Here is a 27,706-nt window from a genome sequence, read left to right as displayed (position 1 = left end):
CCCTAAATGTAATATACGGTCCATTGTGTGGGTGTCCCGTATACAAGGAATCTAGTTTGAAGGGTTTCTGTGCAGATATATATTGCTGTGTGAATACCAATGTTAAGCTAACGTTTGGATCTGGAACCAAATTAATGGTGCAACCGAGTAAGTTCAGTTCAATTCCTTATAATTGATTAGAATGAACAAAACATTGTTTTGTTGATGTGTATTGTCAGTTCTTTACAATGATAGGTAATTGAAAACTGTCGAGAAATTATGGTCTGACTGAGGACCACTTCCCAAGTCAAGAAAAGTCTGTCTGGTCAAGTAAGTTATTTTTTCAATGCCAGGAAGAAATTTGACAGAGGGGAGACCACGGGTAAGATTCCCCACGTTCATTGGGAGATTGAAAGTTCAGGTCAAGGAAGTCACTCATATGGAATTCAGGCGGCATTTCCTGAATCATGTTGTGATTCCTGCGGAGAGTGAGGCGAATGGAACTGATAGAGTTAAGAGGAGGCTGCAGAGAGACACAAGATGGGGAAATAAATAGAAGAGTTTGCAAGGACAGAGCATAGGAGGCGGGAGGCGGTGGTCTCGTTGCATCGTCACTGGACGAGGACTCCAGCAGACACAGAGTCATGCTCTGGACAATGTAGGTTCGAATCCCACCACAGCAGATGGTGAAATTTGAATCCAGTAAATTGGAAAGTTAATGAAGAACATTGTCAATTGTTGCAGAAGCCTATCTTAATGCCCCATACCTACATCAGGCTCACTGAATGTTGATTCTTAACTGGCCTCCTCTAAAACAAGGACAGGGTGAGACATCTGTCTAGAATATAACCACATACAACTGCGAAAAGATCCCAAACTTAATTCAAGAAACATGAATTAAATATGTTCTTCGAATATTAGCAAATTAAATTGTATGAGGCTCAAGGGGAAGTTGACCTTCGGGATCAAGGACTAGGCTCCAGGTTAAACCAAGTAAATGAGGAATGTCAGGATGCATATTTTATATTTGAAATAAAGCATATGCAATCACATTGATTGCCAGATACGCTGCCACCTCACGGCGCCGAGGACCCGGGTTCGATCCCGGCCCCGGGTCACTGTCCATTTGGAGTTTGCACATTCGCCCTGTGTCTACGTGGGTCTCATTCCCACAACCCAATGATGTGCAGGGTCGTGAGAGATGGAGAGAGAGAGAGATTGAGGGGCAGAGATGGAGAGAGAGATGAAAACAGTTGCTACGTTACGTTGATATAGAAAGACCAGTGATTAAGACTGAAAGTTTTTGTCAGGCAGTGTGGTGCTGTGTGAATGTTGGGACCAACAAGCTTATCTTTGGAAGTGGGACTAAACTAATCGTGGAACCCAGTAAGTTTGGTAGAATAAAGTCACAAACCTGATTGAAAAGAATATCATGGGGAATGTAGCCAAGATAAGGTGGGTGTGTCAAATCGTGCAAGAGATTATTCAACTACCTCACCAGTTACAGTAATGGTGGATTGGGAAACGGAACCTTCTTGTAAAGGGATAAGTCAGTGTGTGGCTTATGGAGGCTACACCAAATTAGTATTTGGAGGTGGCACCAAACTTATTGTCAATCCTGGTAAGAACCCTTCAGCTTGTTTCTCAAAGTAACCACTTAAATGGTTGTGTAAGCTAATCACAAATGTTGGTCAAAACTGTTTGTCAATGGTCATTCAGCATATCTAGATCAAGTATAGTTCATTCATAGTGCAATATATTGTATTAATATGTGTGAAAGGTTGGCCCTAATTTCATTTCAATAAGATGCAATCGCCAGCTCTTGCTAACAATTCATCTGGAAATGTAACTAACCCTAAATGTAATATACGGTCCATTGTGTGGGTGTCCCGTATACCAGGAATCTAGTTTGAAGGGTTTCTGTGCAGATATATATTGCTGTGTGAATGACAATGTTAAGGTCATGTTTGGATCTGGAACCAAATTCATGGTACAACCGAGTAAGTTCAGTTCAATTCCTTATAATTGATTAGAATGATCAAAACATTGTTTTGTTGACGTGTATTGTCAGTTCTTTACAATGATAGGTAAATGAAAACTGTCGATAAATGATGGTCTGACTGAGGACCACTTCCCAAGTCAGGAAAAGTCTGTCTGGTCAAATAACAGTAATTTTTTTAATGCCAGGAAGGAATTTGACAGAGGGGAGACCACTGGTAAGATTCCCCACGTTCATTGGGAGATTGAAAGTTCAGGTCAAGGAAGTCACTCATATGGAATTCAGGCGGCATTTCCTGAATCATGTTGTGATTCCTGTGGGGCTTGAGGTGAATAGAACTGATAGAGTTAAGAGGAGGCTGTAGAGAGACACAAGGTGGGGAAATAAATAGAAGAGTATGCAAGGACAGAGTATACGAGGCGAGAGGCGGTGGTCTAGTTGCATCGTCACTGGACGAGGACTCCAGCAGACACAGAGTCATGCTCTGGACAATGTAGGTTCGAATCCCACCACGGCAGATGATAAAATTTGAATCCAGTAAATTGGAAAGTTAATGAAGAACATTGTCAATTGTTGCAGAAGCCTATCTTAATGCCCCATACCTACATCAGGCTCACTGAATGTTGATTCTTTAATGGCCTCCTCTAAAACAAGGACAGGGTGAGACATCTGTCTAGAACATGACCACAGGCAACTGTGAAAAGATCCCAAACTTAATTCAAGAAACAAGAATCTAATATGTTCTTTGAATATTAGCAAATTAAATTGTATGATGCTCAAGGGGAAGTTGACCTTTGGGATCAATGACCAGGCTCCAGGTTAAACCAAGTAAATGAGGAATGTCAGGATGCATATTTTATATTTGAAATAAAGCATATGCAATCACATTGATTGCCAGATACGCTACCACCTCACGGCGCCGAGGACCTGCGTTCGATCCCGGCCCCGGGTCACTGTCCATTTGGAGTTTGCACATTCGCCCTGTGTCTACGTGGGTCTCATTCCCACAACCCAATGATGTGCTGGGTTGTGAGAGATGGAGAGAGAGAGATTGAGGGGCAGAGATGGAGAGAGAGATGAAACCAGTCGGTGACTGTTACGTTACGTTGACATAGAAAGACCAGTGATTAAGACTGAAAGTTTTTGTCAGGCAGTGTGGTGCTGTGTGAATGTTGGGACCAACAAGCTTATCTTTGGAAGTGGGACTAAACTAATCGTGGAACCCAGTAAGTTTGGTAGAATAAAGTCGCAAACCTGATTGAAAAGAATATCATGGGGAATGTAGCCAAGATAAGGTGGGTGTGTCAAATCGTGCAAGAGATAATTGAACTAACTCACCAGTTACAGTAATGGTGGGTTGGGAAACGGAACCTTCTTGTAAAGGGATAAGTCATTGTGTGTATTCTGGAGGCGACACCAAATTAGTATTTGGAGGTGGCACCAAACTTATTGTCAATCCTGGTAAGAACCCTTCAGCTGTTTCTCAAAGTAACCACTTAAATGATTGTGTAAGCTAATCCCAAATGTTGGTCAAAACTGTTTGTCAACGGTTATTCAGCATATCTAGATCAAGTATAGTTTATTCATAGTGCAATATATTGTATTAATGTGTGAGCAAAGTTGGACCTAATTTCATTTCAATAAGATGCCAGCTCTTGCTAACAATTCATCTGGAAATGTAACAAACCCTAAATGTAATATACGGTCCATTGTGTGGGTGTCCCGTATGCTAGGAATCTGGTTTCAAAGGTTTCTGTGCAGATATATATTGCTGTGTGAATAACAATCTTAAGCTAACGTTTGGATCTGGAACCAAATTAATTGTACAACCGAGTAAGTTCAGTTCAATTCCTTATAATTGATTAGAATGAACAAAACATTGTTTTGTTGACGTGTATTGTCAGTTCTTTACAGAGATAGGGAAATGATAACTGTCGAGAAATGATGATCAGACTGAGGACCACTTCCCAAGTCAGGAAAAGTCTGACTGTTCAAATAACAGTTATTGTTTTAATGCCAGGAAGGAATTTGACAGAGGGGAGACCACGGGTAAGATTCCCCACGTTCATTGGGAGATTGAAAGTTCAGGTCAAGAAAGTCACTCATATGGAATTCAGGCGGCATTTCCTGAATCATGTTGTGATTCCTGCGGAGAGTGAGGCGAATAGAACTGATAGAGTTAAGAGGAGGCTGTAGAGAGACACAAGATGGGGAAATAAATAGAAGAGTATGCAAGGACAGAGCATAGGAGGCGGGAGGCGGTGGTCTAGTTGCATCGTCACTGGACGAGGACTCCAGCAGACCCAGAGTGGTGTTCTGGTCAATGCAGGTTCGAATCCCACCACAGCAGATGGTGAAATTTGAATCCAGTAAATTGGAAAGTTAATGAAGAACATTGTCAATTGTTGCAGAAGCCTATCTTAATGCCCCATACCTACATCAGGCTCACTGAATGTTGATTCTTTAATGGCCTCCTCTAAAACAAGGACGGGGTGAAACATCTGTCTAGAACATGACTACATGCAACTATGAAAAGATCCCAAACTTAATTCAAGAAACAAGAATTGAATATGACCTTCGAATATTGGCAAATTAAATTGTATGAGGCTCAAGGGGAAGTTGACCTTCGGGATCAAGGACTAGGCTCCAGGTTAAACCAAGTAAATGAGGAATGTAAGGATGCACGTTTTATTTAAAAGAAACACAGGAATATGCAATCACATTGATTGCCAGATTCATCAAAGTAAGCTTGAAATAACATGACCATCACAACTGCTCTGGAATAATCTACTTGAACAAACATTTTGAGGTTAGCAATTAAAAGTGGCGATGATCGGAAGATGTGACATTTTTGATGAAAGGATATTTGTTCAGGTTTACAGTGGTTTGGATCATTGCAAGATGATTTCACAGAGTAGAAGGAGGCCATTCAGCCCATTGAGTCTGCACCAGCTCTTTGGAAGAGCACCCTGCCCAACCCCACACCTCCACCCTATCCCCACCCAACACTGAGGGCAATTTTGGACACTAAGGGCAATCTATCATCGCCAATCCACCTAACCTGCACATTTTTGGACTGTGGGAGGAAACCAGAGTACCCGGAGGAAACCCACGCAGACACTGGGTGAACATGCAGACTCCACACAGACAGTGACCCAAGCCAGGAATCGAACCTGGGACCCTGGAGCTGTGAAGCAATTTTGCTAACCACTATGCTACCGTGCTGCACCTAAAGAAGGTGATATTTGGAATAGGGATGAAGCCCAAATTTCAGACAAGTTACATTGTTGCACATCATTACGGACTTGGTTCCCTTCCATTACAATAGCTGATCGGTTACATAAATCTCGTTAAATGTCTTCCCGAGGGGATAATGAATTCAATTTCAAACTAAATTGAAATGCCATTTGGCGGAATTGTGGCTGGCGTTCTCTAACGATCCGTGCACTAGTTGAAGCACATCTCTGACTCTGGAGATTGTTTGACTTCACTCTCTCCTTTTGCATCATAATTCTTTCAATCACTCTTAATTTTCCATTCAAAAGAAAAATATCTTGTCTTTGGCCTCTGCAAAATCTAATTGCATTGAACGCATAAGTCTACTTTCTGCTATGAAGTCCATTTCGTTGTGTTGTGCAAACATAGGTTTCACCAGTTGGGTCTGTATAATTTTCAGGGAAAAGATTACAGCACTAATTTATCAAAGGTGGTCATGTTCAGGATAGAATTAATAAGTTAATTGTCATTCAAGAATTTAAAAAAAAAATTTAAAGTACCCAATTCATTGTTTCCAATTATGGGGCAATTTAGCATAGCCAATCCACCTGGGGCTGGTTTAGCACACCGGGCTAAATCGCTGGCTTTTAAAGCAGGCCAGCAGCACGGTTCAATTCCCGTACCAGCCTCCCTGAACAGGTGCCGGAATGTGGTGATTAGGGGCTTTTCACAGTAACTTCATTTGACGCCTACTTGTGACAATAAGTCATTTTCATTTCACCTACCTTGAACATCTTTGGGTTGTGGGGGTGAAACCCACGCAAACATGTAAACGCCACACGGACAGTGACCCAGAGCCGGGAACGAACCTGGGACCTCGGCGCCGTGAGCCAGCGGTGCTAACCTCTGCGCCACCCTGCTGCCTGTCACTCAAGAAATGGCACCCCACTTTATTAATTCAATTCATTGTCCATTTTCTACCTATTTAGTGTCCGGTGTCCCAAGATATGACAGCCATAATTGGTACTGTGTTGAGTTTTAGTCCCCTTATTTAAGAAGGGATGTAATTGTGTTGGAGGCAGTACTGAGGAGGTTCACTAGATTGATTCCAGAGATGAGTTTGTCTATGAGGAGAGATTAAGCAGTCTAAGCCTATACACTCTCAAGTTTAGGAGAATAAAAGTAGATCTAATTGACGGATATTAGATGAAAAAAGGTATTGACAAAGTAGATGTAGAGAGTGTCACACATCATAACTTGGTCCAATTGCCAGCAATGCATCCTGTTGGTTACAAGGTTTGAGAAGTGAATGCACAATCTCTGTATGAAATAGATAATAGTTCATGGAGGTTCTAAGAGCGTGGTACAGTCAGAAGTACCTGGTAGGCATGAGGAGGCCTGATGAACTGATCTACAAATCGAAATATTGGCGTTTTTAAAACAAATTTAGAGTACCCAATTATTTTTATTACTAAGGAGCAATTTAGCATGGTCAATCCACCTACCCTGCGCACCTTTGGGTTGTGGGGGTGAGACCCATGCCGAAATATTGGCGTTATGACAGAAAACATGTTATGCTGGAGTGATAGTCAGAATAATTAAAAACTGGGCAGCAGGGTGGCACAGTGGTTAGCATTTCTGCCTCCGACGCTGAGGACCTGGGTTCGAATCCCGGCTCTGCGTCACAGTCCGTGTGGAGTTTGCACATTCTCCCCGTGTTTGCGTGGGTTTCACCCCCACAACCCAAAGATGTGCAGATTAGGTGGATTGGCCACGCTAAATTGCCCTTTAATTGGAAAAAAATAATTGGGTCCTCTAAATTTTTTTTTTAAAGAATAAAACTAGGTATGCCTAATTAATGGTCATTTAAAACATGTTTGAATGGATAGTGTCACAATTCTGGCATAGGCGATATTAAAAAAACAACTCTGCGCGATTGAACATGAAAGCTTGCTGTAGTTAGTCAGAAAGGGGTTTTTGCCAAAGGATGCAATGCTGTGTGAACTTTGGAGCTAGTGATAAGCTTATCTTTGGAACTGGGACAAGATTAATCGTGCAACCAAGTAGGTATCCTTTTCCATCTGTACCAATTTATCTAACCATATGTGTGTCCATCTCCTCCAGGTCAATGGTTTTTTGCACTGTGAATTCTATGATTCGATGAATCAAATTTCTCTCTCTGTTCAATCTTCCTGAATATCAGTCCCTCGTGGAACTCTCTATGGCATGGAGCATTTAAGGCCAGCAGTGCGTAAGGATGGGAGGGAGAGCTGGTTAAGGACAGCAGGGAGACAGGGATGGATGATTGCCCTGATGGGGTTAGATGACGAGGATGCAAAGAGTCTTGTGTTAACGGGAAATGCTATAAGGAGAATGTAGTTGAGAAAACAGCGTGCTCCTGTTGTGAAAATGCTTGGCAATGCCAATTTCCCATCATGTTGGAATTAATTCCCAATGAATGAGTAACATTCCAAGCAGTGGCTATGTATTACTTTATCAACTCAAGACATTTAAATGGCAATCAGAATAAATTAGTTGTGTTAATTGTGGTGCATTCGGAGTTGCGGTACCTGGAGTTAACATAGAACATAGAAAATACAGCACAGAACAGGCCCTTCGGCCCACGATGTTGTGCCGACATTTTGTCCTAGATTAAGAGCAAATCAATCTACACCCCATCATTCCACCGTAATCCATGTACCTATCCAATAGCCGCTTGAAGATCCCTAATGTTTCCGACTCAACTACTTCCATAGGCAGTGCATTCCATGCCTCCACTACTCTCTGGGTAAAGAACCTACCTCTGACATCCCCCCTATATCTTCCACCATTCACCTTAAATTTATGTCCCCTTGTAATGGTTTGTTCCACCCGGGGAAAAAGTCTCTGACTGTCGACTCATCTATTCGCCTGATCATCTTATAAACCTCTATCAAGTCGCCCCTCATCCTTCTCCGTTCTAAGGAGAAAAGGCCGAGCACCCTCAACCTTTCCTCGTAAGACCTACTCTCCATTCCAGGCAACATCCTGGTAAATCTCCTTTGCACCTTTTCCAAAGCTTCCACATCCTTCCTAAAATGAGGCGACCAGAACTGCACACAGTACTCCAAATGTGGCCTTATCAAGGTTTTATACAGCTGCATCATCACCTCACGGCTCTTAAATTCAATCCCTCTGCTAATGAACGCTAGCACACCATAGGCCTTCTTCACAGCTCTATCCACTTGAGTGGCAACTTTGAAAGATCTATGAACATAGACCCCAAGATCTCTCTACTCCTCCACATTGCCAAGAACCCTACCGTTAACCCTGTATTCCGCATTCATATTTGTCCTTCCAAAATGGACAACCTCACACTTTTCAGGGTTAAACTCCATCTGCCACTTCTCGGCCCAGCTCTGAATCCTATCTATGTCTCTTTGCAGCCGACAACAGTCCTCCTCACTATCCACAACTCCACCAATCTTCGTATCATCTGGGAATTTACTGACCCACCCTTCAACTCCCTCATCCAAGTCATTATTATTGTAAAGGGATTTGTTACTGTGTGAATTCTGGAGGGCTGAATAAAATGGTATTTGGAAGTGGAACCAAGCTCACTGTCAATCTTGGTAAGGACTCAATAGTAGGTCCCTCAGTACCAACTATGTTAATTATTTTTCAACCTAATCTTAAGCACTTGTTCATGAATTAATTTGGAATCTTGAAAGAAGTGTAATACACAGTTCATTGAACAGATAGGCTTGATTAGGTACAGAGGTTTGAACGGTATATAAACTCACATTTGGACCTGGGGCCGAATTGATTGTGTAATCTACTAACTGAAGATCAGTCCTGTATTCTGTGCATGCTTTCCCTCAATTTATTACAATTAAAGGGGGACGGGGAGCACTACCAAAGAATACAAAACAGCTTAGATGTCATTTCTCCACACAGGGGAAAGATAAGGAGTAAATAGTTACGTTGTTGAGGTACTTGAAGTCATTGAGCAGATATGAGGGTTGGTAATTGTGGTGCAGAACTATTGGAAGCAGAACTATTCTAAGTTCTTGTAAAGGTACCAGCTACTGTGTGAATTATGGAGGAACTGGCAAATTAACATTTGGAGGTGGAACCAGTCTCACGGTTCTTCCTGGTAAGAAGTCAGTTTCTCAAAATGACCATGTCAATTTCTTAGCAAGCAAATTTTGAATTCTGGTCAAAAGTAATATGCAGATCTTTTTACCTATCTATCTGTCTGTCTGTCTATCTATCTACTTGTCTATCTATCTGTCTACTTGTCGATCTATGTATCTACTTGTCTATCTATGTATCTACTTGTCTATCTCTCTCTCTTTCTATCTATCTCTACCTATCTTGATCTATCCATCTGTCTATCTATCTACTTGTCTATCTGTCTATCTATCTATCTATCTACCTATCTTTCTATCTGTCTATCTACCTGCCTGTCTATCTACCTGCCTGTCTATCTACCTACTTGTCTATCTATCTACTTCTCTATCTATCTACTTCTCTATCTATCTACTTGTATATCTCTCTCTCTCTTTCTATCTATCTCTATCTATCTTGATCTATCTATTTATCTCTATCTCAATATCTGTCTGTCTGTCTACCTACATCTCTATCTATATCTATCCATCTATCTATCTCCATATATCCATCTATCTACCTCTATCCATCTATACTATCTATCTCTATCCATCTATCTATCCCCATATATCTATCGCTATCCATCTATATTTATCCATCTATCTGCCTCTATCCATCTATCTATCTCTATCTATTTATATGTTATTATCTATTTACATATATATGTGTGTGCACATATATGTACACACACATTAACCAAATTATTTCTCTACTTGTTCTGCCTTGCTGAATGTTGGAGTATGTCCGCACTTTCTTTTTGATGTATGGCAGTTGATAGGAGAAGCATGACGGTGAACGGATAAGTAAAGCAGGGTAGAAAGTAAAAGTTTGAGGAGGAGGGTGCAAGGGGGTCGGTGTGGAGCCGAAACATTGGGATGGAACATAGGAATTACGAGCATTAGTAGGCAATTCAGCCCTTCGAGCCAGCTCCAGCATTCAATCAGATCATAGCTGATCTCTTCCTGGTCTCTTCCTGGACCATTTGGAAAGGTCATCCCGTTCCTGTGGCTGAGATATTGCTCATGCAATCTCATCACAATCTGAAGAAAATAATGCTTTTACCGTTGATGAAATACAATTGCCAAGTGGTACCTTTTTGGGGACATTGATAGACGATGTAACAATGTGGGGATCGGGGTTATGGGGAGAAGGCAGGAGGATGGGGGTGAGAAATATGTCAGCCATGATTGGATGGTGGAGCAGACTCGATGGGCCGAATGGCCAAATTCTGCTCCAAATTGTATGCTCTTATGGTTGACTGGGCGTTGGAGGAAACACTATTGATCCTATATGGAGAAAAATCTATTGATCCTATATGGAGGCCGTTTCAGCCTCCCGGAACAGGCGCCGGAATGTGGCGACTTTTACAGTAACTTCATTGAAGCCTACTTGTGACAATAAGCGATTATTATTATCGTTAAATAGGTAAAGATAGAGAGAGTGAGGAAGATAGCTGAAATGATGTGTGTCACTCAATGCATAAACTAGTGGGTGCTACAAATTGCACCGGCAAGATGCACGGAGGGTAATAGTGAACTCTATAAGGGTTTTTGTTAGACAGTGTCGGGCTGTGTGCCGGGTGGGGCGTACAAGCTTATCTTTGGAAGTGGAACCAGACTGAACGTGGATCCCAGTAAGTGTTAGATTCTGAAATGGCAGTGTTGTTTTCCTGCTTAAAAACAATTATCACTTCGCAAGAATGGATAGACGTTGTTTAATTATTTCACATCACACAAACAAGAGAGAGGGTGAAGGAATAGTGTGGGCAAGGATACACGAGGGAGCCCAGAGTTTTTGCAGAGGGATAAGGCACTGTGTGAATTTTGCAGGATATGGTCAAATCATATTTGCAGCTGGGACAAAGCTCACAGTTCACCCTGGTAAGATCTTTCAGTCAAAAGAGCCACGTAAACTGGTTTGTAAGCAAATCATACATTCTGGTTAACAATGGACACCAAGCAGAGCGAGGCAACACAATTAAACTGGTGGTTCTGTATGGTATGATGGGCAGGAGAGATTGGAACTAAACTGATTTGAATGAAATAGAAAATATTCAATATTCGGCAAGTGTTAACGATTTAACTTGGTCACCATGGGTACAACAGAGAGTTAATTTCTAAGACGGCCTGTATACTTTGAACCGGACATAAGAGTTTGTGTCCTGGGCTGTCATGCTGTGTGAATGATGTCTATGAGCTATCATTCGGATCAGGCACCAAACTGCTTGTGCAACCGAGTAAGTGAAGTTTAATTCTGAATTATTATGGTATTAACAATCAACGCAAAAATTCCTGAGTTCATCACGCGGAAACGACCATCAAGAGATTTTGAATCGGGGTGAGGAACTCTTCTCTGGGATACAAACGGCCCACGGTCCATTTCGTATAGGTCTGCAATATTCCGGAGAGGATTTCACTTGTCAATTCAAGACAGTCATTCGTAAATCCAATTGGGGGTTCAGGAGAATTCTCTTGACTCTGGCGTGGAATGCCCTGCCTGCAACAGTAGTGGACTCGCCAACACTAAGGGCATTCAAATGGTCATTGGATAGACATGTGGACGATAAGGGAATAGTGCAGATGGGCTTTAGAGTGGTTTCACAGGTCGGCGCAACATCGAGGGCCGAAGGGCCCGTACTGCGCTGTAATGTTCTATGTTCTATGACTCAAAGAATGGTGACACTGCGGAATTTAGTGGCATATAATTAAGTCGAGAGGGGATAACCTAGCGATTGAAAAATGGAAAGGGGGGGGATAGACGATAGACAAGAGCAGGTGAGACAATATATGATGGAATTACGCCTCTGTGTAGCATAACCATGGGCACAGGGGTGGTGATTCGTATGGACCAGGGGCTGGTTTAGCACAGTGGGCTAAATGGCTGGCTTGTAATGCAGGACAAGGCAGCAGCGCGGGTTCAATCCCCGTACCAGCCTCCTCGAACAGGTGCTGGAATGTGGCGACTAGGGGCTTTTCATAGTAACTTCATTGAAGCCTACTTGTGACAATAAGTGATTATTATTATTCTGTTTGAAATTGTAAAAAAGAATAATTGATATGGGAGATGGTCCTGATGCTGAAAGTTAACATTTACACAATTTAGCCCTCACCACTGCGAATTTGCAATTGGAAAAATGGTCTATGTCAAGAAACGTGACTGGGTGTCCTTGAGGTGAATTAGGTCAGTGTGAGGGACCATTGTTAAGGGGAGATTTTGTAGAGGACTATAATGATGTGTGAATACTAACACTCTGAAGGTGATATTTGGAGCTGGAACAAGACTCACAGTTGAACCCAGTAAGTTCTTTGTCACCTCCATTTTATATTTCCTCTCCCTCTCTCTGTCTTAACTAAATCCCATTAAACCTCTTGTTTAATCCTCACATTCATAAATAAGCAACTTCAGCGTAAACTGATGTCTGGAACAAATACCTTTCTCAAACGGTGCTGCAATAGTTTTAATTCATCCCAGACTCTCCAAAGAGTATATGGGGTGAGTTAGTATGGGAATACGAACTTTCGCGCTGTTGGACGGTGTAAGGGCAGTTTGGGACGTACAAACTTTAATCATAGAATTTACAGTGCAGAAGGAGGCCAATCGGCCCATCAAGTCTGCACCGGCTCTTGGAAAGAGCACCCTACCCAAGCCCACACCCCCACCCTATCCCCATAACCCAACCCTAGGAATGGGCAGGTTGTCTTGTGAGGAAAGTTGGGCAGGCTAGGTTTGCATCCGCTGGAGTTTAGAAGAGTGAGAGGCGACTCGATCAAAACCTTTAGGATGCTGAGGGGCATTGATAGGGTGGATGTGGAGAGGACGTTTCCTCTTGTGGGAGAATCTAGAACCGAAACTCTTTTAAAGTGGGCAGCACGGTTGCACAGTGGTTAGCACAACTGCTTGAATTGTGTCAAGCCAGGACAGTTGGTAGGATTTTGCAGGCCAGATGGTGGGGGGGGATGAATGTAATGCGACATGAATCCCAGGTCCCGGTTGAGGCCGCACTCATGTGTGCGGAACTTGGCTATAAGCTTCTGCTCGGCGATTATGCGTTGTCGCGCGTCCTGAAGGCCGCCTTGGAGAACGCTTACCGGAAGATCAGAGGCTGAATGCCCTTGACTGCTGAAGTGTTCCCCTACTGGAAGGGAACATTCCTTTTAAACAGGATCTGGATATGCCCCTAAAGTGCTGTAAACTACAGGGCTATGGCTAGGGTGCAGAAAGGTGGGATTCGAAAGGGCATCTGGGTGTCCTTGGGCTGGCATAGACCAGATGGGCCGAGTGACCTCCTCCTGTGCTGGTTCCATGGGTCTAACATGATGATTGTCAGATTAAAATGCATGCAGGGAGGTTAGACAAAACTAATTGCCTTGGTTGCAAAATGAGTGCTAACATGCATTGATGCCTCGACGTATTTATGTACCTGTGTGCAATTTGTGAATCCCCAATAGATTATTCCTAAATGCAGATAGATTAACAGACAGAGAGACAGATATGTGAAAATGAATGGGTGCAATGCAAAGGCAAAAAGGTGTCTGTAACTGTGAATAATCAATAATTCAATGAGGAGGTTTTTGTTAACCAGTGTCGAGCTGTGTGAATACTGGGAACTTCAAGACAATTTTTGGACGCGGAACAAAGCTCATGGTGGAACCCAGTAAGCGTTTTGTTTGAAAGAATATTATTACAAATGCAAGCAAGGAAGATTTGTCAAGAATAATCCGACGAGGATAATAATTCTCTTGCGACAAGATATTGAGTCACTGAAATGACACTGAGGGTGAAGTGGTAGTTAGAGAGTTGGGAAGCAGGCCTCGCAAGTTGTTGTCGAAGGACAAGTTACTGTGTGAATGCTGGAGGACACAGTAAAATGGTCTTTGGACAAGGCACCAAAGTGATTGTTAACCCTGGTAAGGCGAAAAGGCTAGTTCCTCAGAATGATTACATCAATTATTTTGCAAGATAGTCGTAGATTCTGGCCAGGAAATGTACAGATGCTCAAACACCCAAGTTGATGGAGAGAATAATGAGACATATTCGTACTTTGACTAAATAAGTTATGGCACCACAGGACATTGGTTGAACCTGAATGGATTTGAATAAGATGTCAAATGTGCAATATTCAAATGTTTTAATAAGTTGACAGGTCGATAATCCATAAATATAATTTACAATTAATTCTGGAGATAGTCCATGTTCTTGCATCAACTGTCTGTAAATCCCAGATTATAGTTCAGCAATGGTGTCCATTAGTCCAGGGCACACTGGGCTAAATTGCTGGCTTGTAATGCAGGACAAGGCAGCAGCACGGGTTCAATTCCCGTACTGGTCTCCCTGAACAGGCACCGGAATGTGGTGACTAGGGGCTTTTCACAGTAACTGCATTGATATTCTTTGCTGCTAAGTGTCTGTTCAAGTGAATAAAAAGAAGCATTTATCAAAGCTGGGGGACTATTTCCTTGGGAAGAAATAAAGCTGAACGGGCTTGAACCACCCGTTCAAGCAGTGAGCTCCAGATCCCCACCACCCTCTTTGGTTAGAAAGGTTTGTCGGGCGGCAGGGTGGCGCAGTGGGTTAGCCCTGCTGCCTCACGGCGCCGAGGTCCCAGGTTCGATCCCGGCTGGGGGCGACCGCCCATGTGGAGTTTGCACATTCTCCCCGTGCTTGCGTGGGTTTCGCCCCCACAACCCAAAGATGTGCAGGGTAGGTGGATTGGCCATGCGAAATTGCCCCTTAATTGGAAAAAATGAATTGGGTACTCTAAATTTGGAGAAAAAATTTAAAATAAAAGAAAGGTTTTTCCTCAAACCTACGCCTCCCCTCTCCCCACCCCCACAGTATTGACCCCTCTACCAAGGATGAAGGGCCTTCCTATCCACCCCATCTCTGACCCTCATCATCTTGTACACCCAGAGAACTGTGTGAAACGTGGAACTTCCGATCATGGGGAGCGACTGGGGGTGAATAGCACTAATGCAGCTAAACCGGATGTTGAGTAAGCGAAAGATGGAGAAAGGAGGCACATAGAGTGAGTGTGAGATGGACTAAAATGAGATGTGACCTGGTATGTACATGTACGAATTTCCTGCAGCATCTATGCAACTCTCCCATACAGGTGAATATTAACTGTTGAATCATGAATTTAGTTCCCCAGGCAAACGATTCAAGACTTAACCCAACTTAACGAAGCCAGTGCACAGAAATTGGGACAGACTGAGTTCATTCACCGGCGCATCAGAGGTCCCACTCTCCAGCTGAAGTATTAACAATCACTTATTGTCACAAGTAGGCTTCAATGAAGTTACTGTGAAAAGCCCCTAGTCCAGTGCAGGAATTGAACCCACGCTGCTGCCGTGTTCTGCATTACAAGCCAGCTATTTAGCCCAGTGTGCTAAAGCAGCCCAATATATAACCAAAGGAATAATTCAGGAAAGTGGTGAGCGAGTGCATGCACTACCACAAGCAAAGCTGCTTTGCAACACGGCGGAATGACAAAATATTAACCCTTCAACAGAAAAAAACAAACAAAAGTCCCTGGAGTTAATCTGAAGGAGGTTTCTGGTAAAGGACCCAACACTGTGTGAATGTTGGCAATGAGCTGATATTTGGAAAGGGCACAAAACTATTCGTGGAGCCGGGTAGGAGTTCATTTATAACATATCCAGGAATTGGGATGTTGGGAAATAAACCGAGTGTCAATTTCTCCCTCAATTTCACTCTCCTTAAGTTGAGGTGAGACGAGTTTAAGTCTCTGAACTCGGGGAGTAAGGTGCACATGTATGTCCTCTGGAATGAATCAAGGGCTTCCTCCAGTACGTGCAATATTCCTGAATAATGGAGTGTGGCACTTGCTCTTGTGAAAAAATGAAAATCACTTATTGTCACAAGTCGGCTTCAAATGAAGTTACTGTGAAAAGCCCCTAGTTGCCACATTCCAGCGCCTGTTCAGGGAGGGTGGAACGGGAATTGAACCGTGCTGCTGGCCTGCCTTGGTCTGCTTTCAAAGCCAGCGATTTAGGGGCTGGTTTAGCACAGGGCTATCTTGTGTGGATTATTTGAGGCGAGCAGTGTGTGTGTGTGTGTGTGGTTAAGGAAGCTAGAACAGGCAGCAAGAAATAGGGGGGGGTGCAGAGGAGATTGATTCGGGTGTTGCGATGGATGGAAAGTTTCAGCTGTGGGGAGGGACCGGATAGGCTGGGGTTGTTTTCTCCGGACCAGAGGAGGCTGAGGGGTGAGGAGGGGGAAATCTGATAGAGTTGCAAAAAAATGTTGCGAGGCGTAGATCGGGTAGATCATAGAACATAGAACATTACAGCGCAGTACAGGCCCTTCGGCCCTCGATGTTGCGCCGACCTGTGAAACCACTCTAAAGCCCATCTACACTACTCCCTTATTGTCCATATGTCTATCCAATGACCATTTGAATGCCCTTAGTGTTGGCGAGTCCACTACTGTTGCAGGCAGGGCATTCCACGCCCTTACTATTCTCTGAGTAAAGAACCTACCTCTGACATCTGTCCTATCTCCCCTCAATTTAAAGGTATGCCCCCTCATGCAAGACATCACAATCCAAGGAAAAAGGCTCTCACTGTCCACCCTATCCAATCCTCTGATCATCTTGTATGCCTCAATTAAGCCACCTCTTAACCTTCTTCTCTCTAACGAAAACAGCCTCAAGTCCCTCAGCCTTTCGTAAGAATTTTTTCCCCATGGACGAGGTGTCGAAGACGAGAGGGCATAGGTGTAGGGTTTAGAGGAGAAATGGAAAAACATTTTTTCACCCAGACGATGGTGAAAATATGGAATGCGCTGCCTGAGAGGGTGGTGGGAGTATGTGCTCTTGCAACATTTTGACGAGCACTTAAATCGTGCTATGGACCAAGCGCTAGTAAATAGGGTTAGTATAGATTGGTGTCTTATGGTCAGTTTGGCATGGCGGGCTGAATGGCCTGTTTATGTGCTGTATGACTCTATAATTCTATAACTCTATGACTGATAGGAGTAGATAAAGTAATGGGGAAAGGTGTGTATGTGTCTCAACTAGTGAAATAGACGATTTGGATGTAATAGCTTGTCTGTGTGCTGTAAATCCTCTCCCATGTAATAATATCTCTTAATTTTAAAAATAATTCAAGAACATTAAGCCAATATGATTGCCAAGGAATGCCTGCATTAAATCATCATTCCTATCAAAAAACAAATGCTTAGATGAAAATATAGGTGGAAATGAAAAGGTGAAATAGGTGCATGGTTCATTTAACTGTTGGGATGTGGGTTAGCACTGCGGCCTCACGGCGCCGAGGTCCCAGGTTCCATCCCGGCCCTGGGTCACTGTCCGTGTGGAGTTTGCACATTCTCCCCGTGTTTGTGTGGGTTTCGCTCCCACAGCCCAAAGGTGGATTGAACACGCTAAATAGCCCCTTAATTGGAAAACATGAATTGGGTACTCTAAATTTATATTTTTTAAAAAGATGTGCAAAGGATGATAATTAAATCGGAAGGCTTTAGTGAGGCTCTCTAGGGTTGTGTGCATACGGACAAGCTTATTTTTGGAAGAGGGACCAATCTCATTGTCGAATCCAGTAAGTGATCGAATTTGTAAGAATGGCAACCGGTGGCGAGTGGTGTCCCACAGGGTTCAGTGTTGGGGCCACAGCTGTTCTCTTTATGTATTAACAATCTAGATGACGGGACTGGGGGCATTCTGGCTGAGTTTGCCGATGATACAAAGATAGGTGGAGGGGCAGGTAGTATGGAGGAGGTGGGGAGGCTGCAGAAAGATTTAGACAGTTTAGGAGAGTGGTCCAAGAAATGGCTGATGAAATTCAACGTGGGCAAGTGCGAGGTCTTGCACTTTGGAAAAAAGAATAGAGGCATGGACTATTTTCTAAACGGTGACAAAATTCATAATGCTGAAGTGCAAAGGGACTTGGGAGTCCTAGTCCAGGATTCTCTAAAGGTAAACTTGCAGGTTGGGTCCGTAATTAAGAAAGCATATGCAATGTTGTCATTCATCTCAAGAGGCTTGGAATATAAAAGCAGGGATGTACTTCTGAAGCTTTATAAAGCATTAGTTAGGCCCCATTTAGAATACTGTGAGCAATTTTGGGCCCCACACCTCAGGAAGGACATACTGGCACTGGAGCGGGTCCAGCGGAGATTCACACGGATGATCCCAGGAATGGTAGGCCTAACATACGATGAACGTCTGAGGATCCTGGGATTATATTCATTGGAGTTTAGCAGGTTGAGGGAAGATCTAATAGAAACTTACAAGATAATGAATGGCTTAGATAGGGTGGATGTAGGGAAGTTGTTTCCATTAGCAGGGGAGACTAGGACCCGGAGACACAGCCTTAGAATAAAAGGGAGTCACTTTAGAACAGAGATGAGGAGAAATTTCTTCAGCCAGAGAGTGGTGGGTCTGTGGAATTCATTGCCACAGAGGGCGGTGGAGGCCGGGACGTTGAGTGTCTTTAAGACAGAAGTTGATAAATTCTTGATTTCTCGAGGAATTAAGGGCTATGGAGAGAGAGAGCGGGTAAATGGAGTTGAAATCAGCCATGATTGAATGGTGGAGTGGACTCAATGGGCCGAATGGCCTTGCATCCGCTCCTATGTCTTATGGTCTTATGGTCTTATAATAACATCAGAAGGCCAATTACAAATAAATATTGAGTTGCCATGATTAATCTAGGAAAGATAAAAATTGGATCCCTTTGGCGCATCAAGCCATTGCAATGAGTCTGAGAATAGGTGAGCATTGAGACCGGTGGTACATTAGGACGAAACACTATTCAGCGTTCTTGTAAAGGGAAAAGCCACTGTGTGGGTGTTTCAGGACGCAGCCAAATGATATTTGGGAGAGGCACCAAGCTCATTGTTAATCCTGGTAAGAACTCATTCATCGCTCTTCAAGATAATATGCCAACAAGTTTAGAAGCAATTTCTGAATTCTGCTCAATAGTTCCAGAAGTTTGTGACGCCTACTGTGCCTGAGGTAAATGGAAAGAGAGGGGAGTCAGCAAAATCAGCATTCGTTAATAGTTATAGTGTGGATCATTTTGGCGATAATATTTACACTTGGACTAGGTCAAGTTAAACATCTGGACTGACAGATAAAGCTGCCTGAATGATGTTGACAAGCTCGTATTTACATTTGAAATTAACCTAATGACTGAAGTTTAATTCTGAAGGATCAATAATGACAATGGTCTAAACAATACTTTGTTAGCAAAAACCATCAGTTATTTACCACTGGAGTATAAAAACAAAGAGGCGGTACTTCAAGGTACTAATGAGGCCATAGTTACAGTTACTGCGTACAATTTTGGTTCCCTTGTTTAAGGAAATATATATTATCATTGGAAGCAGCACAGAGGGGATTTATTAGGATGAACCCAGGGATAGAGGGACTGCAACATGAGGAAAGATTCATAGATAGAATTTGCAGTGCAGAGGGAGGCCATTCAGCCCATCGAGTCTGCCTCAGCCCTTGGAAAGAGCCCCCTACCCAAGCCCACACCTCCACCCTCCCTGTAACCCAGTAACCCCATCCCACCTTTTTGGCCAATCCACCTAACCTGCACGTCTTTAGACTGTGGGAGGAAGCCGGAGCACCCGGAGGAAACCCACGCAGACACAGGGAGGACGTGCAGGCGCCGCACAGTCAGTGACCCAAACCAGGAATCGAACCTGGGACCCTGGAGCTGTGAAGCGACAGTGCTAGCCACTATGCTACCACGCCGCCCATCCACTTTAGAGAAATAAGGCCAGATAGACTTAATGGGAGTTAAGCAGATGAATCATTGAAGAATGAGCAAGTAATTTTTGTTGCGGGGTTTAATAGTGTGTGAATACTGATTCATACAACTCGATATTTGGGCAGCACGGTAGCCTTGTGGATAGCACAATTGCTTCACAACTCCAGGGTCCCAGGTTCGATTCCGGCTTGGGTCACTCTCTGTGCGGAGTCTGCACATCCTCCCCGTGTGTGCCTGGGTTTCCTCCGGGTACTCCGGTTCCTCCCGCAGTCCAAAGATGTGCAGGTTAGGTGGATTGGTCATGCTAAAATTGCCCTTAGTGTCCAAAATTGCCCTTAATGTTGGGTTGGGTTATGGGGATAGGGTGGAGGTGTGGGATTGGGTAGGGTGCTCTTTCCAAGAGCCGGTGCAGACTCGATGGGCTGAATGGCCTCCTTCTGCACTGTTGAGTCTATGATATTTGGAGTTGGGACAACACTCACACCCACTAAGTTATTTTTCATCTCAATATCAGTTCTTTTTCTTCCTCCAATAAGCTGTCTAATAAATCGGTTCTTTACTCTATATTTCCACACTGGGCTAAATCGCTGGCTTTGACAGCAGACCAAGGCAGACCAGCAGCACGGTTCAATTCCCGTACCAGCCTCCCCGAACAGGTGCTGGAATGTGGCGACTAGGGGCTTTTCACAGTAACTTCATTTGAAGCCTATTTGTGACAATAAGCGGTTTTCATTTCATTCATTTCATAATTGGACAACTTCAAACTCGTGTCTCGCAGAATTGACGCTGTCCAGTACTGATCCGGATACATTTTCTGACTCTCCAAATAACATGAAGAGTTAGTTGGTCCTCAGATACCAACCTACGGTGTTACAATTTTGGCAGCATTCATTGAACAGCAGTTCCTTGATGGGTTGAGCTGATGCATTTCGTTGATTTGCAACATTCTCCATCGCTCTCAATTTTCCGCTCAAAGGTTCTGTAGGAATTGCACATAAACTAAACTGGTCTATATTTCTGCATTGCTAAACAGTGTCGAGACAGTGAGCAATTGCAACCCATTACAAGTGGTAGAACTTTGGTAGAGTTGAGAAGATTGGTGTGGGTTTACTTTTCAATAAAGAGCTACCAAAAATAATTCACCCAGTGTGATGATCAACTGGTAAATCAGAAACCGCTCTCAAATGTACTGCTTCAATTCAATCAGGATGGCTCGGTAGCACAGTGGTTAGCACTGCTGCCTCACAGCTCTAGGGGTCAATTCTGGCCTGTCTGTGTGGAGTTTGCACTTTTGAGTATAAAAATTGGCAAGTCATGTTGCAGCTGTATTTGAGTATAAAAATTGGCAAGTCATGTTGCAGCTTATAGAACTTTAGTTAGGCCACACTTGGAGTTTAGTGTTCAATTCTGGTCCCCACACTACCAGAAGGATGTGGAGGCTTTAGAGAGGGTGCAGAAGAGATTTACCAGGATGTTGCCTGGTATGGAGGGCATTAGCTATGAGGGGCGGTTGAATAAACTTGGTTTGTTCTCACTGGAACGATGGAGGTTGAGGGGCGACCTGATAGAGGTCTACAAAATTATGAGGGGCATAGACAGAGTGGATAGTCAGAGGCTTTTCCCCAGGGTAGAGGGGTCAATTACATGGGGACGTAGGTTTAAGGTGCGAGGGGCAAGGTTTAGAGGAGATGTACGAGGCACGTTTTTTACACAGAGGGTAGTGGGTGACAAGCGATTATTAATTTTGGACAACGAAGCATGATGACTCAGTTTGGCATGTTATAACACCTGCTCAATGATGATGCCAGTCCCAACTCAGGAGGGCCCTCTTCCTCATCCCTTCTCATTTTGCTCTCCACAGAATCCGATTATTCAGAACCATCCTTCTATGTCCTACCTCCAAGGGAGAATCAGCCTGACGTTTCCCCGGTGTGCCTGGTGACGGATTATTTCCCCAACAATGTAAGCGTGTCCGTGAAGAATGCGGCCACCAGCCAGGAACGAAACCATTCGGATGCCTTGCTCTCCATTGTAGATCGCAGCTACAGCATTGTAGGATTCCTGAACAGCCCTTCAGACCAGCAGGACAAGACATTTGAATGTACAGTTGGGGGAGAATCCAGGACATTGTCCGAAGCTGGTATGTCGCTCTGTTTTTTTATAACACTCATATGGGAATTACAAATCATTTATTGGGATGGAGACAATTATCCATATCATTCTCATTTCAGCCCGAATCCAGACAGAGTGCATTCCTGTTGAGGAAGATAGTGATGGAGGTGAGTACAGCGTGTGTCTGCGTGTTTATACACCTATGTGTATGTATGCGTGTTTGTGCATGTGTATGTGCATTTGTGCATGTTTTGTCTGTGTGTGTTTCCGTGTGTGTGTGAATAGTTTTGTGCACACTCAAGTGCTTAAGTCTTTGTGTGTGAGTGATAGTGTGTGTGTGTAAGTCTTTGTGGGTGTGTTTGTGTGTGCTCGTGTCTGTGAATATGAGGGAGTTTGCACCGAAGTTGAGAAAGAGGCTGATGGGTGTTTGTGTGTGTGTGTGTGTGCCTGTAAATGTGTTTTCACAAGTTTGTTTTTACGTGTGTGAGTGTGTGGATGCCTGGTGGTGTGTCTATGTGTCCAAGTATGTCTGTGTGTGTGAGTTTGTGCATGCATGGTGGTGTGTCTATGTGTCCAAGTATGTCTGTGTGTGTGAGTTTGTGCATGCATGGTGGTGTGTCTATGTGTCCAAGTATGTCTGTGTGTGTGAGTTTGTGCATGCATGGTGGTGTGTCTATGTATTCCAGTGTGTCTGTGTGTGTGTGAGTGTGAATCTGTGCATGCATGGTGGTGTGTCTATGTATTCAAGTGTGTCTGTGTGTGTGTGTGTGAATCTGTGCATGCATGGTGGTGTATTTATGTGTCCCAGTGTGTGTATACATGGTGGTGTGTTTACGTGTCCAAGTGTGTGTGTGTGAGAGTGTGAGCTTTTGCATGCATGGTGATGTGTGCAAATGTGTGTGCGTGTGCATGGTGGTGTCTTTATGCGTCCAAGTGCGTGTGTGCATTGTGGTGGGTGTGTCCGTGTGGTGTCCATGTGTGCATGGTGGTGTGCTTATGCGTCCAAGTGCGTGTGTGTGCCTGAGTGTGAGTATGCATGCATGGTGATGTGTTTAGTGTCCAAGCATGTATGTGTGTGTATGAGTTGTAAACAGTGTTCCCCTTCCCTCACATTCTGTGTCCGCATCAATGTAGAGGAAACATTCCTTTGGGACGAAGGCGGTTTTCTCATTCTCTGCAATTGCTTCTTCTTCCTGCAGTCGAACACTTGAATATCCTTTCCCTGACAGTCATTGGCTTACGAATTCTCTTCTTAAAAAGCATCGCGTTCAACGTCTTGATGACCTTTCGGATCTGGGTCTCATAAAGGTGAGTGACAGCATTTAGCAAACTCTATACCAAACATTCAGAACTCCACCCTGCAGGCGCAAACTCACACTCACACACACAGACACACTTGAATACATAGACACACCACCCTGCATGCACAGATTCACACTCACACACACATCCTCTTTTGCCAAGTTGGCCCATCAGTCCTTCAGGCGCACAGCAGTGTTACCGGCTCATTCCTTTGTTATTCATTCATGGGGTGATAGAATCATAGAATCTCTACAGTGCAGAAGGAGGCCATTCAGCCCATCGAGTCTGCACCAACCCTCTGAAAGAGCATTGCAACGGTAGCACTGTGGATAGCACAATTGCTTCACAGCTCCAGGGTCCCAGGTTCGATTCCTGACTTGGGTCACTGTCTGTGCGGAGTCTGCACATCCTCCCCGTGTGTGCGTGGGTTTCCTCCGGGTGCTCCCGTTTCCTCCCACAGTCCAAAGATGTGCAGGTTAGGTGGATTGGCCATAATAAATTGCCCATAGTAACCACAATTGCCCTTAATGTTGGGTGGGGTCACTGAGTTATGGGGATAGGGTGGAGGTGTTGACCTTGGGTAGGGTGCTCTTTCCAAGAGCTGGTGCAGACTCGATGGGCCGAATGGCTTCCTTCTGCACTGTAAATTCTATGATAGTGGGATTCGAGCTTGGGTTCCCAGGGCAGCCTCCTGGGTCTCCGGATTACTACTGCAGCCCGGAATGTCAATCGAATCCCAAGTCTAGACTTGGACCCAGCTCCCATCTTTGCTGGAGAGAGCGTAGTGACTTTGGTGACAGTCAGCAAGTCCCAGAAGCCGGCCAGTGTCCCAGCCATCACCATTGATAGGTGTAAAAAATTCCCCGTCGCCTGTTCAACAATGCAACTGCTGTCAAACCTTAACAAAGGCAAAGGCGGCGTGTGGCGCAGTGGTTAGCACTGGGACTGCGGCGCTGAGGACCCGGGTTCGAATCCTGGCCCCGGGTCACTGTCCGTGTGGAGTTTGCACATTCTCCCCGTGTCTGCGTGGTTTTCGCCCCCACAACCCAAAAGGATGTGCAGGTTAGGTGGATTGGCCACGCTAAATTGCCCCTTAATTGGGGAAAAAAAATAATTGGGTACTCGAAATTTAAAAAGGAAAAACGAGGCAATTGTCGTGAACCCTCAACAAAACCGTTGCTGGGAATCCCGAACAAAATAATTAACAAGGCATTGGCATAATGGAGGTTGGTGTGGAACTAACATTGACAGAGACAACTGGAGGCCAAAGGCCTGTTCCTCATAGTTTCACAACACAAAAAGAGGCCCTTCGGCCCATTGTCTCTGTGCTAGCCATCAAGCACATCCATTATGAAATGAAATGAATGAAAATCGCTTATTGTCACAAGTAGGCTTCAAATGAAGTTACTGTGAATGGCGCCTGTTCGGGAAGGCTGTTATGGGAATTGAACCGTGCTGTTGGTCTGCTTTAAAAGCCATCTATGTGCTAAACCAGCCCCTAATCCCATTCTAATCCCATTTCTGTGCTGCAAACTCTAATCCAGTTTATTTGATACTATACGGCAATCTTGCTCTGTACTAAAACCATCTTCTTCTTGCCTCTCTCTCCTAACCAGATAGACCATCGAGCACAAGACCAGGACAAACCACAGGGCCGTAGCCAAGACCTGGAAGACCTTTGTTACCGCCTTGGTGCAACTGATGTCATCTGGCTCCAATGAAGGCCGACATGTCAAATACATATATGTGTTTGTATGTGTCAGTCATGTTTTAACTATCCTAATGAATGTACGATTGCTTAATGTTCATCCATCCAATTCAAAGGACGGTGTCGCTTATTGAGCCTAATCTCTTGTATGTACAGTTTCTGGTAAAAGCCTCCTCATACGTATCTTTGTTGCTGTCTGAACATATATTAACAGTATAGGCTGTATTATTGGAAGGTGTACATTTAATCTTCTCTGTACATTAAGTAGTATAGTCATTTTTTTGTACAGTGCTTGAAGTATAAATTGTTGTTCCCTTAACAATTTGGCACTTGCGCGCGAATCTGATGAGTGCCAGATTAAAAGCTTCGACAACATTGTTCTATGAGCAATACATTAAGACTTATGGCCGAGCTCTTAGAATATTGACGTCCTACAGTGCTGGAGTCCAGGGTAGCGGGGGAAATAAAAACAGGACCTACGAACATAGGAGAACGGAGCAGAAGTAGGCCACTCAGCCCATCGAGCCTGCTCTACTATTCATGGCTGAACTGGTTGCAACATCCCTGACTCCCGCCCCTCGCACCAAGACACGAATGGCCAGAGTGGAAAATCGTAGAATCCCCCCTGTACCAAAAGAGGCCTTTCGGCCCTTTCATTGTCCTGCTAGCCCTATCCAATTCATCCCACTTGTCCGCTGTTCCCCCTCAACAGTCCTGGAAATGTATCCTCAACAAATAGTCACCGAATCCTTTGGGAAGTTATCGTGAAGGCAAATAATTCTCCCTATGCCTGACTTGCCTACCTAATCCCGTTTGCCAGCATTTGGTCCATAGCCTTGAATGTTAAAACATTGCCAAGTGCTCACCCAGGTACCTTTTAAAGGATGTGAGGCAACCCCCTCTACCACCCTCCCGGGCAGTGCGTCCCAGACCCTCACCGCCCTCTGGGTAAAAAAGCTTTTCCGCAAATCCTCCAAATCCCACCCCTCACCTTGAACCTGTGACCCCTCGTAACCGACCCTTCAACTTAAGGGTGCACAGTTGCTCCCTATCCACCCTGTCCATGCCCCTCACAATCTTGTGCCCCTCGATCAGGTCGCCCCCCCTCAGTCTTCTCTGCTCCAGCGAAGACACCCCAAGCCTATCCAACCTCTCCTCAAAACTTAAATGTTCCACCCCGGGCAACATCCTGGTGAATCGCCTCTGCACTCCCGACTGGGGCTGGGAGGGGGAATAATGGTGAGAAACATTAATTCTTTACCCGTCAGTCTGGCCTCAATAAAACTCGAGATGGATTGGCAGGCACAGCATTAGTTAATTTTAGTTGACATGCAAGTCTGACTCGTTGCACACAAACACAGGAGACAAGCTGCCTCCTGAGTCTCCCGAATCGAGTGAGTCTGGAGAACAAAGAAATCTCTACCAACACATTCAAATGGCATCAAGTTTCACATACACGATTCCTATAGGTCATCCTATGCCCCTCCTGACCTGGCCATACATCCTAATTGGCTCACTTCTCAACCTTTCCTCTGGCCTCCTATTACCCAGCATCCTTTTCTCCTCCGTAGCTGGACACCCCTCCTCCTTGCTTTGCCATGCGGTCTGAAATCCTTTGTCTGTGAACTAACAGAATTAGATCGGCCTATATCTACATTACAGTAACTAATATCTCGAAAGTAACTATCTTATATCACATTCGTCAATGCTAGCTCCTCCTGCCTCTCCACATGAACTGGAATCTCTCATTCCCCCCCCCCCCCCCCCCCACCCAACCACCCACAACGGCTTCCTTCCAATAAACCTCCCCCGCTCCCTCTCCACAAGCCCTGACATCCCCCCCGAAAGACTGGCGTCCAGAGTTGGGATGCACATGCATGCGGTTGGAATTCACAAGTATTCATGCAAACACGCCACGTTTCAAGACTTTGTCACCCACTAATCCAACGTCAATTTATGAGACAACTTCATCCAGCAGGATGTAAATACTCTAAGAGATTGGTGCAAAGGAAGATGTATCTTGCTGTGCCGGGAGGACATTGATCAACCTGTTTCGATGCAGACATTGCAATGAGATGCTGCACGCTGTTTTGGATAGAACGTTTCTTCGCGTTGTTCCATTTATTGAAGGGCTTGCGAGATTTTCAAAACGGTCTCGTCCTTCTTGACATGCTTGCCAATAAAATACATTTGAAAAGAATTGAAGTTCATCGTTGTGCATTTTGCCACGTTCAGTCATACATCCTCCATTTGCAAAGGTGCGTCTCTCTCCAGATCACAAATCCAATGTGAAACGAAAATGAAATGAAAATGGCTTATTGTCACAAGTAGGCTTCAAATGGAGTTACTGTGAAAAGCCCCTAGTCGCCACATTCCGGCGCCTGTTCGGGGAGGCTGGCACGGGAATCGAACCGTGCTGCTGGCCTGCCTTGATCTGCCTTCAAAGCCAGCGGTTTAGCCCAGTGTGCTAAACAGCCTCAA

The 27,706-nt window shown here is 44.4% G+C and overlaps 1 gene segment (V, D, J or C); it reads left to right on the top strand.

Annotated features, from left to right (window-relative positions):
* The first annotated feature begins 96 nt into the window (after positions 1-96).
* LOC140418182 (T cell receptor alpha chain constant-like) lies at positions 97-27,425 on the top strand. The segment is given in 5 exon segments: positions 97-147; positions 21,965-22,243; positions 22,335-22,382; positions 23,415-23,523; positions 25,134-27,425. Coding segments are annotated over 4 exon segments (447 nt in total).
* Positions 27,426-27,706: the final 281 nt, after the last annotated feature.

This window comes from Scyliorhinus torazame, chromosome 5 (genome assembly GCF_047496885.1).
Source record: "Scyliorhinus torazame isolate Kashiwa2021f chromosome 5, sScyTor2.1, whole genome shotgun sequence".
Taxonomy (NCBI): Eukaryota; Metazoa; Chordata; class Chondrichthyes; order Carcharhiniformes; family Scyliorhinidae; genus Scyliorhinus; species Scyliorhinus torazame.
The sequence above is the reverse complement of the archived record's forward strand: the minus strand, read 5'-3'. Positions and strand labels throughout refer to the sequence as shown.